Genomic DNA, 18,645 nt, shown 5'->3' on the forward strand with positions numbered 1-18,645 from the left:
TACTTATTAGTTGATTAATAGATTATTCATTATTATACGCTTATTAATTATTTATTATACTTTTATACATAAACCGGAGCTGAAAGCGATGAGATGGAGCCTCTGGAGCCTTTCAGAAATGTGAAGTTACCTCTAAAGTCATAACAACACCTGGATAAAATCAATAAAACTAAAAAAAGCTGTTTTTTTCAATATTTTAAAAAGGCGTTTTAATTCATATTATTTTCGTTTTATGTTTTCTGCAAAAAAGACCAAGATTTGGACCCTCAGTGTCGGACACTCCGAGGTCCGTGTCAAACGACTTTGCTGGTCCCACTATATTTGATCTTGTAATCTTATTTACAAGCCTCGAAAATTAACTTTTAAATGCTAAAATTGTTACCAAAACTTAAACAAAGATGAAATATTGAGGCTTGGAGGACTTGGTTAAACTCATGATCAGCATAAAAAAAAGGCCTTCTTAAGTAGTAGTTGTTTGTTAAAGTCGCGAGATGATATTAAATTCAGTTGCAGTTTTTATATGTTACTGTAAAATACTGAAAAATATAAATTGTCAGCTACAGTCGTAAAACTAACATAATTTAATTTAGTTTAATTAAGAGATTTAGCGTTAGTACACTTAAAATTAATATGTGCTAATAATTTACTAATAGATATATTTTAAGTTTTTAAATTAAAAAAACTTTTTGTGATTTGGAACTGTGTAAACAGAACAACTAAACAGACTTACAAAAGTTTATGTATTTTTTTTTTTGTGTGTTTTTAAAATGTAAAACTAAAAAACACACACAAATTATTTTTTTTCTTAAATTTTTATCACAACTGTGATGTTTTACTGTGTTTTTAGACGTTAGCTTGGTTTCCATATTACCAGAAAACATCCCAGAAACAGAAATTAGAAAAAAAACGTGATTTCGCTTCTTGTCTAGAATTTTCGGGTTAAACGTAAAAAAAGAGCTAAATACTATTTCTACCATATACTCCGCCATAATTCCACTATCCAGCATAATTTTAAATTAATATGAACTCAGGCGCCATCTAGAGGCACTCAGAGAAACTATCTAAGAAAATAAATGTACACGGTGCTCACTAATATATATGTAACATATAAAAAGTACGTGCATTGTGATTGATTAAAAATTAAATCATAAAAAAATTCATAAAATATAAGTTACAGTTTATAATTATGGTTGATTGTAGTTTTGTATTCGTAAAGAGTAAAAATGGAAGATCTGCCTTAACAGATAGTGCCTAATTATTAATAACTAGCAGACTCCGCCACGCGTTGTTGTGGCTCAAAATGTATCTATTATAAATGTATAACACTTCCCCCGTGGGGGGAATTTTTCGAAAAATCCCTTCTTAGTGTACATTCTCTTGACGTACCCTGTTAAAACGCAATCATAAACGCAAAAAATCGCATCTAAAATTGTATAAATAGAAGCAGAGATTTTTACGGTAAGCCTTAATCCTGTCCATCTCCTCACAGTGGGTGGGAATTTCGACATGTAGGCCTATATTATATAAAAACACGTGTGTATTCGAATGCAGCGTTGTGTCAAAATTTCAAAGGAATCGTAGGACCAAACGAACATTACATTTTTATTTATATAGATAGATAGAAGATGATCTGCTTTAGTTCATCCTCACAGAAAAGCATAATGCCTCACAGAAAAGCAAACTTAGGTCGTCATACTCGTAGCACCATCTGTTGGACATAAAAGTCTTAACCCTAGATGATACCTTTTAATTTATATGAATGTTTAACGGAATAATATACAGCCTATGTCCACCCTGAACTTCCATTCTAAATAATGGTGAAAGAATTTTCGAAATCGGATGAGTAGTTTCGGAGATTACCCCCTACATACAAACTTACAAACATTACCTCTTTATAATATTAGTATAGATTATATATCGTATAGGTAGTACGCTTTTAAATTTCTCATTTTAACTAAACTATAAAATTTTGCAGATCATGTATCATTTAAACACCTCAAATTATCCGTCAACTATGATTATTTTAATAAAGTATTGATTGACCCATGAATACAAGTATTCTAGCCATAACCATAACTTCAAGACTGAGAATAAAATTAAAGTATTAGTCTGTATCTATTATTCTATGAACAAATGTAAAATAAAAGTAAAAGCATTTTTGGCATTTCTTATACATTTTAAATATATTCTATCAGTGGCTCACTCGGGATTTAATCTTGGGGGAAGCCGAGTTGAAAGGAAAAACATTTTTAATGCAAAATTCAATAAAATTCCCACCCAGTGGCGTAGCGTGGGTGTCAGCCGCCCGGGGCGGAGGAAAATTTCGCCCCCCTTATTTAGGTATCTGAATTTAAAAGACTAAAATTCAGTTTCGTCACAGAATAAGTAATGAAAAATTCCGGACGACAGGTGAGGTTTGTTCGAATAAAAGTTCCTGACGCGTGCGTATGTCATTTTGCAATGCGAAGAATAATGTGCAGTGCATGCTGGTTCACCTCCTGGATAACTATCTTACGGATCGGAAGGCAGGCTTCTTCAGTAATGGCATTGAGATAATTAATGAAGTCAATAGGGGATGTCCTCAGGGCTCCCGCAGTGGGCCAGGTATTTGGAACCTGGCTTACGATGACCTTCTAACCACCATCCCAAACTCAGAGCATTCGTCTATCCAAGGCTTCGCCGACGATACTCTGATAATGCTAAGGCACCAAAACTGCAATGTTCTCCAAGCTATGGGCAACGACACTCTTAAGGAGGTTAGTAAATGGAGCTCCCTCCACAAACTTCCTATCAATTACACAAAATGCACTGCTCTAACATGCACCAGAAAGAATAAACGGAAACAGCTACAACGGCCTGTGTGTCTTTACATCGACAAGCATAAAGTCAAGGTATCATCCCATCTTAACTATCTTGGTGTCACCCTCGACCCAACCCTAAGCTGGAAGGACCACATAGAGGAAAAATGCCGGAAAACTAGGCAGAAGGCAAACCTATTTCTACACATTGCAAGGAATACTTGGGGCTTGGGTCCCAAGCATTGTAGACTGATCTATAGGGGAGCCATCGAACCTGCACTGCTCTACGCTGCCCAGGCATGGGGGGACAGGGCCCAACTGGTGCATATAAAGAGGAAACTCCTCTCTGTTCAAAGGGACTTTGCCATAAGGATCTGTGGGGCATACAGGACGGCCCCTACAGACGCCTTACTGGTGATTGCTAATATTATTCCTATACACCTAAAAATCAAACTCCTTACCTGGAACTGGAACATTCAGAACGAAGAAGCCAACACGGAAGCCATAATCAATAAAATGGATAAAGCCCGTACTGATTACATAAATAATTGCAAAGACATCCTGAAATTAAAGCACAAATATGGGATAGATAACCTCATATCGAAATCCGAGCAGATCCACCACCCGGCCGACTGGGCCTCATTAGCAATGCCACTTGAAACTTACGATCCATCTGCTACCCCGAATTGGCGGATCTTTACGGACGGGGCTAAGAACGACCTCGGCACAGGAGCGGCCTTTGTAGTCCAAAACAACACCAAGAAATACATCAAAGAAGAATATCATAAATTAGAAGCCCACTGCTCAAATAACCAAGCCGAGCTATGGGCTATGTTTAAAGCTCTGACAGAAATCACTAAAAACCTCCGAAAATATACAGGAAGCATCTATTTCATTACGGATAGCAGGTACGTGTTAAGTGTCATTGCTGGTACCGCCAAACGCTCCTCCACTGGCACAAATGTCTACTACCTAGCGACTAACCTACAAAAACGTAGGAAAATCAAATTCGTCTGGGCCCCCGGGCACAGCGGAATTCCTGGTAACGAAAGGGCTGATGCCCTTGCCAGGAAGGTTGCCAACCTCCATGTTACCCCCTCCTTTGGGAAGGTCCCCATCACTTACATTAACAAACTATTATACAATCAGATCATCGAGGAGTGGCAGAAGGATTGGACAGATTCAACAACTGGAAGGCTTACTTTCAATTTTCTGCCATCTGTTAGGAGTCGTCAACTCCTAAAGCACATCACCCCTTCCTATTATCTTACGCAGTGCCTCACCGGGCATGGGAATTTCCCAGCCTACCTCGCTCGGTTTGGCAAAAGAGAAGACGACAAATGTGACTGCAATGACTGTTATTGGGGACGCCCTGCACACTCTCCTAGACTGTCCTCACCACGATATGGAGCGCCAAGGGCTCATGGGCTTCTGCCTAACTAATGGGCAAAATTGGCCCCCCAACTTAGACTTTCTATGCAGCAATGTTGGCGCCTTTAACCATCTCAAAAACTTTGTGAACAACTGTAGCACTTACCGGGTCACCCACCCGTCCACCCCTAGCAGGGGCCCTCTACTGTGTTCTCAATCTCTTCGGTCTGTTGTTCATCCCTAATCCACCACATGTGGCTCTAGCCGTCCTGTGACTGTGTTATTGGAATTGTGTCTAACAGCTGTAGGGTATTCTATCTAGTTAATGGTTAAAGTTGTTTGTTTGTTTGGCTTGTCCAATACCATTTTACCGGACCCCCCCATCGGGATTCTCTTTGCACATCTCTACTCGTCTGGTTTGTATATCTACATCTGTTCCATCAGTGTACAACATGTACCATATCTATCAGTATGTATATTGTTATCATCGGCCGCCAAAACGGCGCTCTGCTCTGTATATCTATTTGTATTCTAAACAAATATGGTATAAGTCGTCTGTATGATCGCAAATTTACCTTCCTCTCTAAACTTTATACTCTCTAACAATCCCCGCTTCTTCCCCCACCTCTCCTTCTCCATGTCTTCCTTCACACTCCCCTATCTCCTGTTATTTCACATTCGGTCTCTTTTTCCTTACCTTCTCCTTCCATCTCTATAGAGCAAAGTCTGCCGCTAAATGACAGACAGCTCTTCTATTCTTTAAATAAAGTAAAGTAAAGTGCATGCTGGTTCTACATCAGTTACAGTTAGCGATTAGGGAGACTTGGATAGGAGTAACGCAAGTGACCTAGCTCTATTGGATATTGGATACATATACAATAAATCGTACAAGCGAAAAAAAGGTAAACAGGTTGCGCAAGATATCCTCGGACGGCGAGTCGATTCCGGACTATCCGGATGGGTGGTAACACTATTCCGTGCTCATTTCAATCGGTCCGAGTCGTAGATGGACGAAAATATGAAATAAAATGGTTCAAATTCTTATATTATTATTATTTATTGTGAAATTTTGTCGCCCCCTAAAAAGTGCCGCCTGGGGCGGGCCGTCCCTGCCGCTCCCACTACGCTACGCTACTGGAATGCCGGCTACCATCCGAAAAAAATTCGAAAAGACACTTACATCACCGCGTGCACTAACTTGCGCTTTCACAACTTCTAAATGCTCATTCATAAAACCACATAATGGACCCCGAAACGAAACTATCTGATCCATGGAGGACGCCATGTTGCTTTCCACTGCAAACTACTGCTACAAGCGGCCATTTTTGCCGTTCGACGGCGCGCACTCCGACCGGAATTTAGAAACGCGTTCCGTAGGAATTTTTAAATGTATGTCGCTCGCGCGGAGTTACGCGAAAGAATAAAAGAACGCACCCAACGATTGCCAATCTCAGGGCGGCATCGGTCAAGATCCTAGAACATATCTAGGATCTTGGGCAGCGGTAGCCTACTTTCTCTTAAAGGATGTGTATCCACCAGATGAAAGTGCGTTCGGCCATGTTTAGAGCTGAAAGGAGGTGTCCGTATTTGGTAGTCAGCAGTCAACGCGACTTTTTAAATATTTTATTAGGCGAATTACTTAAAGTCAATTTTATTCTTTTGTAAAAATTTTGAATACATTTGAAAATTTTATTAAAAAGTTTAAATAAAAAAGTTTAAAACAGTGTAAATTTAATACTTTTTATTTAAAGATATACGCAGCAAAAAGCATTTAAAACACAAAATGCTAGCACAAAAGAACATTAATTTATTATTACTATATTTGAGATTCAATTATTGTACAGGCTAAATCCAACATAAAAAACATTAAGCCATTTGAATATGCTTATCCATTTTTTCTGACATTACTGTCAAAATTAGTATTGTTCGTAAATCCAAGTTTTTTATTGATTTTCCTTTAGTTGCATTAAAGGTCTTAATGCAGTGTTTGCAGGACTAAACAAGGTATTTTTGCAGTGTATGCAAGAAATACCCTTTAAAACAGTGTTCCGCAACCGGTGTGCCGCGGCACACTGATGTGCCGTCACATGGTGAAAGATGTGACGTGAACTTTTACATATTCTGTTAATTTCAAATTTTATTTATATATTTTTATCACAGTTGTTGTGTTTCTTATGTATGTATGTTGCATGTTCTTATGTATGTATGTTGTTGTGTTTCTTATGTTATCTTTTGTATGTATTTCATTCTCTGCCGCAACACTGATGAAATAAGATGATGTTTGTTTATTCTTTATTACAAGCTACCCATTTTTATGTATTCTAATAAATTATATGTAAAGAAAATTTGCTCACAGGTGTTGGTATCTGTTTAATAACAATAATAATAGGTTAGTGGCATTATGTAATTCTATTAATAGTATCATATCATACGTTTTTGAGGGGAATAACATTTTGGTGTGCCGTGTTGAGTCATGGGTGTGCCGCAAGTAGAAAAAGGTTGCGGAACACTGCTTTAAAAGACTCTTGACCACAAATCCAGCCGTATACTCTACAGCATTAATTGAGAATTCTGTTAAATGCACTCCTGCTGAACATAGATGGTATCTAAGATCTTCAAGTGCTGCATCCACTGATATGGCATCTTCAAGAGGCTTTTCCATATCCCATGTTTCAAAATCATGTCCAAGAACTATCTTGTTGGCGTGAAAATGTTGATGTGATCTAGAACTTATTGATGCCACACTGAGAATTGTTGTGTGTTCTGAGGAGTTGCATTTGTCTTTTCACTCGTTCTAAATTGCATTTGGGTAAGCAAACGCTTGTATGCTGCAGTAAACAAGATTGTTGTGAGGTTCTGGTTCCATCCATCTTTTGCCCTGATCATACCCAAAAAACAATTCAATATAATCTTGTGATCTTGTATGTAAGAACATAACTGAAAAAAATAATAAACATGCAGATCAAAAATTATGTAATAGTAAATGAAACACAATGAATATCTGCTTCATACTTCAATAAAGGTATAGGTGATGCTATTAGTTCTTCAAATGTAGCTTTTACAGCCTTGATTAACAGCCTTGGCAAACAAAATCTGTCAACGATGTATGTTGTGCTGATTTTATGACCAGCTGTCCATTCTCAAATGCGAGCTGCTGGAGTCCATCTTCCAATTTGGTCAGAAAGGGCCATCACAAATCAGTGGCGTAGCGTAGTGGGGGCGGCTCGCCCCGGGCGGCACTTTTTAGGGGACGGCAAAATTACCTTTTAGGGGCGGCAAAATTTCACAATAAATAATAATAATATCTTGTAAAAATTTGAACCATTCTANCTTGTATGTAAGAACATAACTGAAAAAAATAATAAACATGCAGATCAAAAATTATGTAATAGTAAATGAAACACAATGAATATCTGCTTCATACTTCAATAGAGGTATAGGTGATGCTATTAGTTCTTCAAATGTAGCTTTTACAGCCTTGATTAGGCAAATAAAACCTGTCAACGATGTATGTCGTGCTGATTTTATGACCAGCTGCCCATTCTCAAATGCGAGCTGCTGGAGTCCATCTTCCAATTTGGTCAGAAAGGGCCACCACAAATCAGTGGCGTAGCGTAGTGGGGGCGGCCCGCCCCGGGCGGCACATTTTAGGGGACGGCAAAATTACCTTTTAGGGGCGGCAAAATTTCACAATAAATAATAATAATATCTTGTAAAAATTTGAACCATTCTAATCTATATTTGCGTCGCGCCTATGATAGTGCTATCGTCCGGACAGTTCGGGAATCGGCTCACCGTCCGAGTGAACTAGTAATTTCATCCGAGGATATCCTGCGCAACCTGTTGACATTTTTTTTCCTGTTTGCACGATTCTTCCGCATTCATATTCACATATACATCCAATAGAGCTATTTTAATCAGGTCGCTGCACTAGCACGGAATTTTTCATTGCTTGTTCTGTGACAAAACTGAATTTTAGTCTTTTAAATTGAGATACTAAATAAGGGGCGGCGAAATTTTTTTCCGCCCCGGGCGGCTGACACCCACGCTACGCCACTGCGGCATTCTAATTTTTTTCGTGGCTATTTTGAATGCTCTTTCAACAAATAATCCATTTTATGGTTAAATTTTACAATTGGGACTCTTCTTTTGCTTTTAAAAGCTCATATTTTAGAATTATAGATTCCTCAACCACAATACTATCGATAGTGCGAGCGCCGCCATCTTTCTTTCTTTTACCGTCGTTCCTAAATGCCTACAAACAGTAGCGCACTCCCGTAGTAGCGGAGACGCAGAGCGACCGCTATTAACGAACGCACCCGTTCTGGAAGCAAAGTTGGCAAAAGTCTTTTTCGCCTCAGGTGCAAGTTACCATCGAGACAGCACCGAGTTCAAAAAATTAAACATTTTATAAATAACTGGAGTCGTAATATTTAATTAAGTGTATTTATTACATAAAGAATTTAATTTTATTAAATTAATTACATAAATATTTTATTTTAAAAAAAACTTACGTTAATTTAAATAATTGAGTTGGCAACACTAACACTTAAAGTGATCAAAATAAACAAGACTCGACTTCGTATGTGACTTCGTCGCGGTTTATTTGTTTCGTGTTTTATTTCTTATTAATAAAAATGAAGTGTGAAGAACAAATTTGCGAAGAAGGAGAAATAAAAGCAGAAAAGAAAATAAGAAGGAGGACGACGAATCTTTATAAAGCTATTAGAGAACAGGTCTGCTAACTACAAATTCATCTTAAAATTAATTATTTTTCATTTATGGGAATTTTTCGGTGTAAATATTTTAAAATATTCTTATAAATTTAAAATCAGACACTCTTAAATATATTTAAACAGTAATGAGATTGATTCCACTTCCATTTACATTAAAATTAATGTAATTTTTTACCCAATTAATTTATTGTCTGTGGTTACTTTTAGTTAGACTGAAAGTCGAAAATTTGGTTATGGAACACGTTGGTATTCATTATGCTTAAAGCCTGCAACTCCTTAAGAGAAAACACACGTCGTCTGCTGGAAGTGTATGAAGGTTGCTTTCGGCTTGTATCTATAAGCTTGCTGTAGTAGTATTAACTGTTGCTGCTGTAAAGTATTAACTATGAATTATATGATCAGCTCCAGTTTTGCTTATTACGGTTAGGTCTGACTATAGTGGGATCATTTGGATAGTGAAGAATGGATCAAAATTGATTATATCAGATAAGCAGACAAATCATTAAAGTGCTTCGGATTATGATCTAAATTCAAATTGGATCCCTTGAAGTAGTAAGCAGATATCACTTTGGTCCTCTGGTCATTTTTGAGCAATATTTGAATTTGTCTGTGTTAGTTATAGCATTTGTATGTCTTAGTCATCGAAGAATAAAACTCTGAGGACTTTAGGACCACCATGTGTAGAACAGTTACATTTGAAAACATTGAAATGTTAATTGATATATTTACATTACATTCTGATAAATATAGAAGTTTTTTACAATGAAATATGTTTCAAAAGATTTAGAATATAACAGCTTGCAAAATTAAGTAAAATTTTAGGTTTTATTTTTAACATTTGGCTTCTACATGCTTATTTTAGCCAGCATATATAAACTATTCCAAGCATCATTTTCACAAAGATTTATGAAATAAATTACTTATAGATACAGCAAATTCAAAGTTTAAATCATTTTATGAAAGTTCAATAAATAATGATAATGAAATAATATTGAAAGAATAATGTGGATTATAATTATTTTTAAATAGGAAGAATAAATCATTAATTTTATTGAACTACATATAAAATCTTATCTTACAATAGTTTCATTTTTTTTTAAATTCCTTANAAACAAAACTGTTTTAAAATTATGCTTTTAAATTTTAATTCCACTCGACATGTCGCTGATGTCGCATTATGGATAAATAATATTTTAATTTAAAAACGACATATTAATGCAAATAAAATGTAAATTGTATGCCAAACAATGGAAGAGTTATAAATAAATCTTTGCTATTCCTTTTGTTTTGTTGCCGTGTGAAAGTAGAATGTATATGTTGCTTTCACACGGAACACAAATCGCTAGCGATTGCGATTCGAATGTCAGTATAATCAGTTTGCAGATTCAATTATAATGCAAATTTTGCATCATTTTTTGTATTCCATAATAATTCACATATGACATGATCTAAATATACAATAATTTGAAGCTGTATTAGATGAATTGGAGAGTTTTTTTAAATCAGAATAGAATAGAATAGTTTGTGTTATTGGCAGAAAGATTTATGAGCCAAACTACGCCAGGTAACCTGTGCAGGATGGTCCGAAGGTCTCTTCATACCCTGAATATAAGGTAATGCACTGAGTGGCTATACTGTATTTACTATGTATTTTGTTATATTGTTGTTTATGCATCCAGAAGATCATTATGAGCACAGCCATTTTTCGTGGCGCAAAATGATCTGGCTTTATGCTGATTTCAGTCTGTGAACGTTCATGAACCTACACTGGCAGTGACTAGTTCTTTCACACTGTAGAAGCTTGTGTCGGCCAAATGAAACGAATGATCAAATATAAATGTACAGTACAATTTAAAGCAAACTTATGAAAATGGCAAGACTTTCGGACCCTGTAGATTTACAAATAATAATTATTATAAAATTACAAGTATCCATTTACTGGAATTTAATATTAGGGGCATGTCTTGTGTAGGCCAAACAAAAAACCAACAAATGTATGCAGTTGATGGGGTTCCCCATATTTTTACAGTATTTCATAGAAGGATTTACATGCATTTGAGATGGATTCTTTGTTTGGATTTAAGGGGTATTTGTAAATTTTAGTCTTTCTAAATGCTTTAAGTATGTGGCATCCCAAACAGGTTTTATGATCTTCACTTTACTTAGGTTAAGCTCAATGTTATTTTCCATCATAAACACCATTAGGGCAGTAGTCAGCCATTTTTTCCTTTTACTTGCTTCATGTTCTTTAATTTTCATGATGATGAGTGTGCTGTTGCATCAATGTACTCCCACTCCACATTGAACCTATAGTCCTTGATGGGGATAGAATAAATCCTTCAGATGTATTTCCTATTAGGAGGACTGTTTCCATTCCTGATGAGGCTATATACTGTGGGGTTCTTTCTATATCCATCCAATCTTGAATTGATTGGCAGAAGCTATTTCCTTAGACGGTTTTTTAGGATGTGTTGTACTTGATTGTTATGAATACCATCATCATCTTGTATGTATGGGAGGGTGTTCTAATATTTTAACTAATCCGTTGATCGTGCTTATGGGGTATCCATGCTTCTTTGCATTTTGCTTAATATACTCAAGCACCTGAATTTTTCAAGTCCATTATGTTGGAACTGTGTGTGAATGCTCTTTTACTAAGCCTGCAAATGCCACCTTAGTAAGAATAGAGTTAGAAAAATAGGGATTAGTTGCATTTGACAATTTGCAAAATGTTTTTAATCATCATGCAATGGATATTAATCTCATTTTTACTAAAACTAAGGTGTTATTCAATGAATGTATTTCAACCAAAAAATTTTACATTCTGTAAATAATAATTTTTATTCATTATCTGATTTGATTGAACAAATTTCAGGTGAGTTATTCAACTGCCACCAAAGAATATTGCCAACATTATTTTGATTTTTAAACATTTGAAATAAAAATGTTTAACATTTCAGAGAGTCTTGATTATCATTTGATGCTTTATAGTAATAAAAAAAACTCAAATTTTGTCACTTTACAATTAACTACACCAAAAATTTTAAATGTACTTTAAATTTGGATCTGTATAAATCAATATTTTATTTAATTTCTACAAATAAACCATTAAATTATGAGATATTTATATTTCTTATTTGAAGAAAATCTTTTCCAAATTTTAGTTAAAACTCAAAGTAACAAGAAAATTTTATACTTTATTAAAATAACCACTCTAAATAGACAAAACTTTATAAACTTTTAGAATCTTTTTTCTCATTATCACAGTTGCAAATTCTTTTAAATAGACAATATTAAATTTACATATTTTCAGGTAATTCTAAATAACTTAAAAGTTTAAATATTCTTAGCTATATTTCACCATCATCTTGTTACTTTAATATTTATCAAAACTTTTAAAATGATATTTTTAAACGTTAACCAAAACCATTATATATTTAACTTCATTAATTAATTAATAAAATTTAATCTTTCATACATCAGTCAGTCTTGAATTCATATTTTAAATTGATTTATACTCTTATATTTTATTTTCTGTAAAAGAAATATGTATAAAACATAGAATGTAATTATAAGCATATCTTTCATTTGAAAAATTTTTATAAAATGTTAATTTTAAAAAGTCTTTAATTTGCAAATTGAAACATTTACATTTATTTTACAGATGGAATTTTATTTTAGTGATTCTAACCTTTTACGTGATAAATTTCTTCAGCAGACTATTAGTGATAGTAAAGATGGATGTGAGTATATAATATAACTTATTCAATATTACTATCTAATTTTATTATTGACTAATTTAACTGTTCAATTACACATCAGTAGTTTTGGAAACTCCTAAATATATAATAATTTCCATTAAAATTTAATTAATGATCACAAATACCTATGCTTAAACCAGAATGAAGCCTAATTTGAGCATAAATACTTGTAACAATTTGATTAAAAACAATATTTTAATACATTTGACCACCAGCTTATTATATGTAAATATTATTTTAAATATAAGTGTGGAATTATTATTATCAAGAATAAACTCATAATACAATAAATATTTTTAACAGTTTACCATAAGAATATATTATTGTCCTCTGTTAGTTACAAAACAGAGAATAACTATTAAATCTAATAAACAAGAAAGATATATTTTCATATATCAACATCTCTCAAAACCCAGTTCATTAGTATAAAGCCACACCAACTGCTGTATAAGATTGGGCTATTTTCCAGTAATTATAATTTTAAATACTAATTAATTTGTCTTTCAGAGAGGCATTAGGTGTCATCTCATATTAAATTTAATAATTATAATTTAATTAATTAAATGATTTTAGAATATTCTGGAATTTTCTTCCAGAATATTAAATATAAAAGGCAAGTGGGCCTCAAATCTGCAACTCCCGCTTGCCATTCGGATGTGTTGCCAATTATGCTACTCTAATAGCAAGCAGAAGTTGTGGGTTCGAGTCCTGCTCTGGGTCAATTCTTTCTTCCGGAATATTCTAAAATTATTTAATTAATTAAATTATAATTATTAAATTTAATACAAGATGGCATACAAAGGACAAATTAATTAGTAATTAAAATTATACTTGCAGGAAAATAGCTCAAGTTGATGTGGCTTTATAAAATATATTTTGTTCAAAAATATCATATTGTATGTATTATGATGATTAATTATCATCTAATTATGTTTAAATTTTATAAAATATAATAGAAAAATAAACCAATATTATAGAAATTGTTTTAAGTATTTTAATTCTACAATATTTTCAAAAAAATCTTTCTCCATTTTTAATACATTTTACTATATGTTTTTTTATTTTATGAAAATTTAAATAAGAAAACATCAATATTCTGAAAATAAAGAGAAATTTTCAAAATCATTTTTAGAGTCAAACAGTAATAACTTTCATAACTTAATTTTAATTTTAGATAGTTAATAATTTAAATTCTCAAGAATAATTTAATTGGAAGTTTGGAGGACCTAATTAATTTCGGTAAAAGGTGCTTCGGATGCCATACAGAGACGCGTTAAAAAGTAACACGTGGACAGACAGGTGGGACGTCTGAATATGCAAATTTCTAGATTATTACAGGTTTCAGGATATATATTCTGTAACTAAATAATACACTTTCCGGCAAACCACAATAAAAGTTTATTTGATGCACCCAGTAATATTGCAATTATAACCATTTTTTTCTAATAAATGTTTTGGAAAATTTCACGTAAATAAAACAAAAAATGATGTTGACTTAGTTTGGCTAATTACAATATCCAAGAATCTGCCAGTAAGACAAAAAAAAAAAAAAATTAAAATAAAGCGTACATATGTGTGTATATTTTTTTTAGTGTATTATTAGATGGTCCGGTTTTTTTTTATTAAGTTGTAGATAGTTTTTAAACTGGTCAGATGATAATATCATATAGTATGATAATGCAGTTTATTCAGAAAATAATTTATGAACATTGAAATTTGAACAAAACTTTTTTAGAATCTTTGGGTAAAACAATGTTAAAATATTCATTTAAATAATAAACAGTTCACATAATAGTGAGACATACAAAAACATATTGAAAAAAATATTAAAACCAATTTTTTGAAGTTAACGAGACTTGGTATCATGTTAACAGTTAAATAGACTATAACTGTTTCGTTTGGATACCAACAATTACGAGTATTTATTTAAAAGCATAAAAATTTGCTTATGAATTTGCTATTAAATTATGAAAATGTTGATTATAATGGACAAAAATGCTTGTAAAATATATATTTTACTATTACTGATATGATTTCTTGCTCCAAAGATTTTAAATTTCTTTAGAAATTAATTTTTCAATATGCATTTTTTTAAAATTTAAAATATGTATATTGAATTTAAAGGAAATGAGATACTGTATTTGTATAAAAGCAAACAATCTATTAGATTGGAGGAAAAGAGAATTATCTATTTAAAGGACAGCTTTTGATAACTTTGTTCATAATAAATATTTATTTTCTTCTGATAGAATTGAACAAATTGAAAAGCAAATGATTTAGATGTTGATATTAGAACTTAAATAACTTAAATTGTAAATATAGAATAGAAAAACAATATATATATATATACATTATAATATTTATGTTTTTTTTATAAAATATACATACAGAATCCATATCAAAACCAAAATTTAAAATTTATTGTGCTTCCTTGAATAAATGTTTTTATTTTATATATGGATTAAAAAGACTTTTGATATAGAATTTTAAATGACCCAAGAATAAAGACAATAATAGACAGTGCTTCTAGAATAACAACCCAAACTTCATTTTGCTAAGACAGGAGACTGAAACATTTCTTTTGTCTGTGAGGTTTGGATTATACATTAAGTAATAGCTACAAAAGTATGAAAGAATGAAGCAGTGGGTTTAATAAAAGAATACATATAAATTTACATATGAAAATACAAAATCTAACAAGACACTAAAGTGAGGATAAACAAAATAATATAAATTTTTGAATTTATCTTTCATTATAATTATTTTATCATTTCAGTTAATTTGTATACTTTTTTCACTTGTTCTTATAAAACAAGACTTTTTGGATTGTAGTCATTATTTAAATTTCATGTATAAGTTAAATTTTAATCAGAAAATTAACTCTCAAAAATATATTTCTTTAATTTGCAATAATGAATTTAGAAATTTAAATTTTTATTTATAATATCTCATCTCATTTGTTAACATGTCTAAAAGTATAAATGAAATTATGAATAATTAAATCTTACAATTATCCCCCATATAACATGGTAGTTAGGTTCCATAAAAGTGCTGTGTTATGTGAATCAATGCTATACAAAACATATGGTTAAGTTCCAAAAGTTAGCAAAGGTATACTATTCTTTTTCATAATTAAGAGAAATATAGTATGTTTACTAAAGCAATTAATTTATTTAACTAACAATCACAGTCAAAAGTATTGCATGTTAATACTGTATTAATCATTTTCTTCACTGCTAAACACTATTAAAAGAGGATATTTTCTTTTTGGCAAAATATCATCATCTTTTAAGCTTTTCTGTTGATCTTAATCTTAATTATCAGCAACATCTTGATTTTTCTTATAAAATGTGATATTTTCATTTGCTTGCATTTGCCTCTCTTTTGCTCTCATTTGCCATCTCTTTGGGCTGCAATTTGAAAAGTTATAGACTTATAAACTCCCACTGTTGTCCATCCATCTGTCTGTCTTTCCTTAATCTCAAGATCAGAGTTAGATAGATGGAAGATGAGATCAGATATGGAAATCTTAGGGACAGGAGGCTCTGATTAACTATATAAGAACTTCCAATGCAAACTGGAAGTAGTGTTATTTTAATTTACAAATTTTTTCCTGAAAGGTGTTATATAGATGACTGGCACAACTATATTGTTAAAGGAAAAGTATGATGTACAGGGAAATTTCACTACTAATTTGGGGTGGAGAGAATATACAGGGTGTTTCAAAAAGAATTATTCGATTTAAAAAAAATCATAACTATTCAGCTTTTAATACATTTTGATTGAACGATGTATTGTTAGAAAGAGGAAATTCTCAAGTTTTATGCAGTTGCTGATTGGAAGCACCCATGTGCTTTGTGTACCTGTCACTTCCATATTTTTGGGAATCACATATCTTGATATGCTTGAAAACTGGTTTTTCTCACAGTTAAAGACTGATTTGGATGACTTCATTTTCCAGCAGGATGGGGCACTACCACACTGGAGCCTGGAAGTTCAAGAAGTTTTGAATTCACAGATTCCTCAACGATGGATCGACCATATATGACCTAATGATTCAGCTTTACATAACTGTCCTTCTAGGCTGCTGGACTTCACTGTTTGTGATTTTTTTCTTGTGGGGTTTATAAAAGACTCCATTTATGTGCCTCCTCTTTCAGCTACAGTGGTCAAACTGCAAAACTGCATAACAGCAGTGGTGACAGCAGTGGATCCAGACATGAAAAATTTGGGACAAATTTCACTACTGTTAGGACATATGCCATGCATTCAAAGTGGGGCATATTGAGCACGTATGATTTAGTATGTAAAAAGATTTGAAGATTAGCCCTGTAATATAAAATTAATCTTAAGTGTGTATCTTTATTACTTTTCATAATATAATCATTTTAAATCAGATGATTTGTTTGGAAACACCCTGTATTTTAAATTAAATAAATTAAAAGTTTCATATGAGCATTGTGATGATGTTACAATAAATAATTGCTCATTATGTAGTAAATTTTAATTTAATCTATAAAACAAAGCACAGCAACAGCCATTTCAGATTTATTTAGAGCACTGTCACCAATGACAGCAATATTTGATTTATAAGAAAGCTTAGACAAGGAAGAGAAAAATTGCACAATCAGTTTGCATTAAAGAAAACAGGGCAAAAGGCATGAAATAACATTGAAAATTTATTATTCTGAAATCTGTGAGCAAATATAAGACAACACACATGCTTTAATTAAAAAAAAATATTGAATGATGGGGTTTGCACTTAAAAATTGCAATGTTTTCTCTGGGGATGTTCTCAAACTGTGTTAAAGCAAAACTGTCTCATACAGGGGATATCTCCAATTCTCAAACCGTGCTAGAGCAAAACCATGTTGTAGGAATGCTGTGTTGTACAAGGAATACCTGTATTTATATTAGAACTGAAAATTATTTCATATTCTCTTTTACAATATTACCATATAGTTTAATGAATATCAAAAATATGTAATATATTTTAGTTTTATTATACAGTGGGTGATTGGTTAACAAACATAATCCATTCCAAGACTTTGTTCGTTATCCGAATTGTTCATTAACCGATTATCGATTTACCATAGGTTTATATGGGAATTTGATTAATTCATTCCAGGAACTCCAAACAATAAAAAAATAAAAACTTTTTTACTACGTTTATTTATATGTAATAATAAAAATACACATATATGCAGTCTTGCATTTTTATTAGTCATGTTTTTTTCTGTTTGTGGAGGTTAAAGAATCTGTCCAATTTCGATTGCTTTTCTCTTTTCTTCAGTATTTTTTGGAAGTAATTAATAGTATTGTAATTGTAGAGATCCCCAACACCATTAACCCTATTCTAGTTTGGATGCCACTTGGTTGTTTGTTGTTCTGACATCCTTCCAAAATCTTTCTCCAAAAAATCTCTAGTAGCAAATGTTGGCATTGGTCCTCTTTCATCTTCCTCTTTTTCAATTGAGAGTTTTTGGAGTTCGTCTGTTATCAGATCAGTTTCAGATCAGATTCATCTTCTTGATTATACCGTATCTTTCTTAGATAAGATTGAACTGCACCCTACTGTAGATTTGTTCAAGCCATACTGCCCAGCAACATCAGACATCTTCTGCCCACTCTCTACCTTTGCTATTTTACCTTTCGAAAATAAAACTCAACACAACACTTAATGAGTGCCTACCTGACATTCTTGCAAATACTATAAAAGAATTGTTTCTGTCAGAAAAATGAAAGGTTGGAATTACAAGGGAGAGTTTCAAAGTTCAGAGGAATACTATCTGATCAGTATATTCCGGGTTGGATGTCGATGTCTCCAGCGCTCTGAAAAGTTTTGAATTGTTGCCTGAAGACAAGGGAAGATCAATCGGTATTTGCTATTTTTGTTGCTTCTTTTTATGTTTGTTCAGTGAAGTGTTTGTTGTCTAATCATAAAAATCTTTCGTGAAAGTGTTCGTTATTCGATTTGTT

At 32.7% G+C, this 18,645-nt stretch overlaps 1 protein-coding gene across 1 annotated transcript in view; it reads left to right on the forward strand.

The window, feature by feature from the left end:
- Positions 1-8,717: 8,717 nt before the first annotated feature.
- LOC111621283 (la-related protein 7-like) overlaps positions 8,718-18,645 on the forward strand; it is a 28,515-nt gene continuing 18,587 nt past the window's right edge. The window contains exons 1-2 of the mRNA XM_023363369.1: positions 8,718-8,905; positions 12,570-12,648. Of these exons, the coding sequence (XP_023219137.1) occupies positions 8,807-8,905; positions 12,570-12,648 (178 nt within the window). The 5' untranslated portion in view covers positions 8,718-8,806. The remainder of the gene's footprint in view (positions 8,906-12,569; positions 12,649-18,645) is intronic.

This window comes from Centruroides sculpturatus, unplaced genomic scaffold, assembly GCF_000671375.1.
Source record: "Centruroides sculpturatus isolate CEXI.00-Female unplaced genomic scaffold, Cexi_2.0 scaffold86, whole genome shotgun sequence".
In the NCBI taxonomy this organism is placed as follows: domain Eukaryota; kingdom Metazoa; phylum Arthropoda; class Arachnida; order Scorpiones; family Buthidae; genus Centruroides; species Centruroides sculpturatus.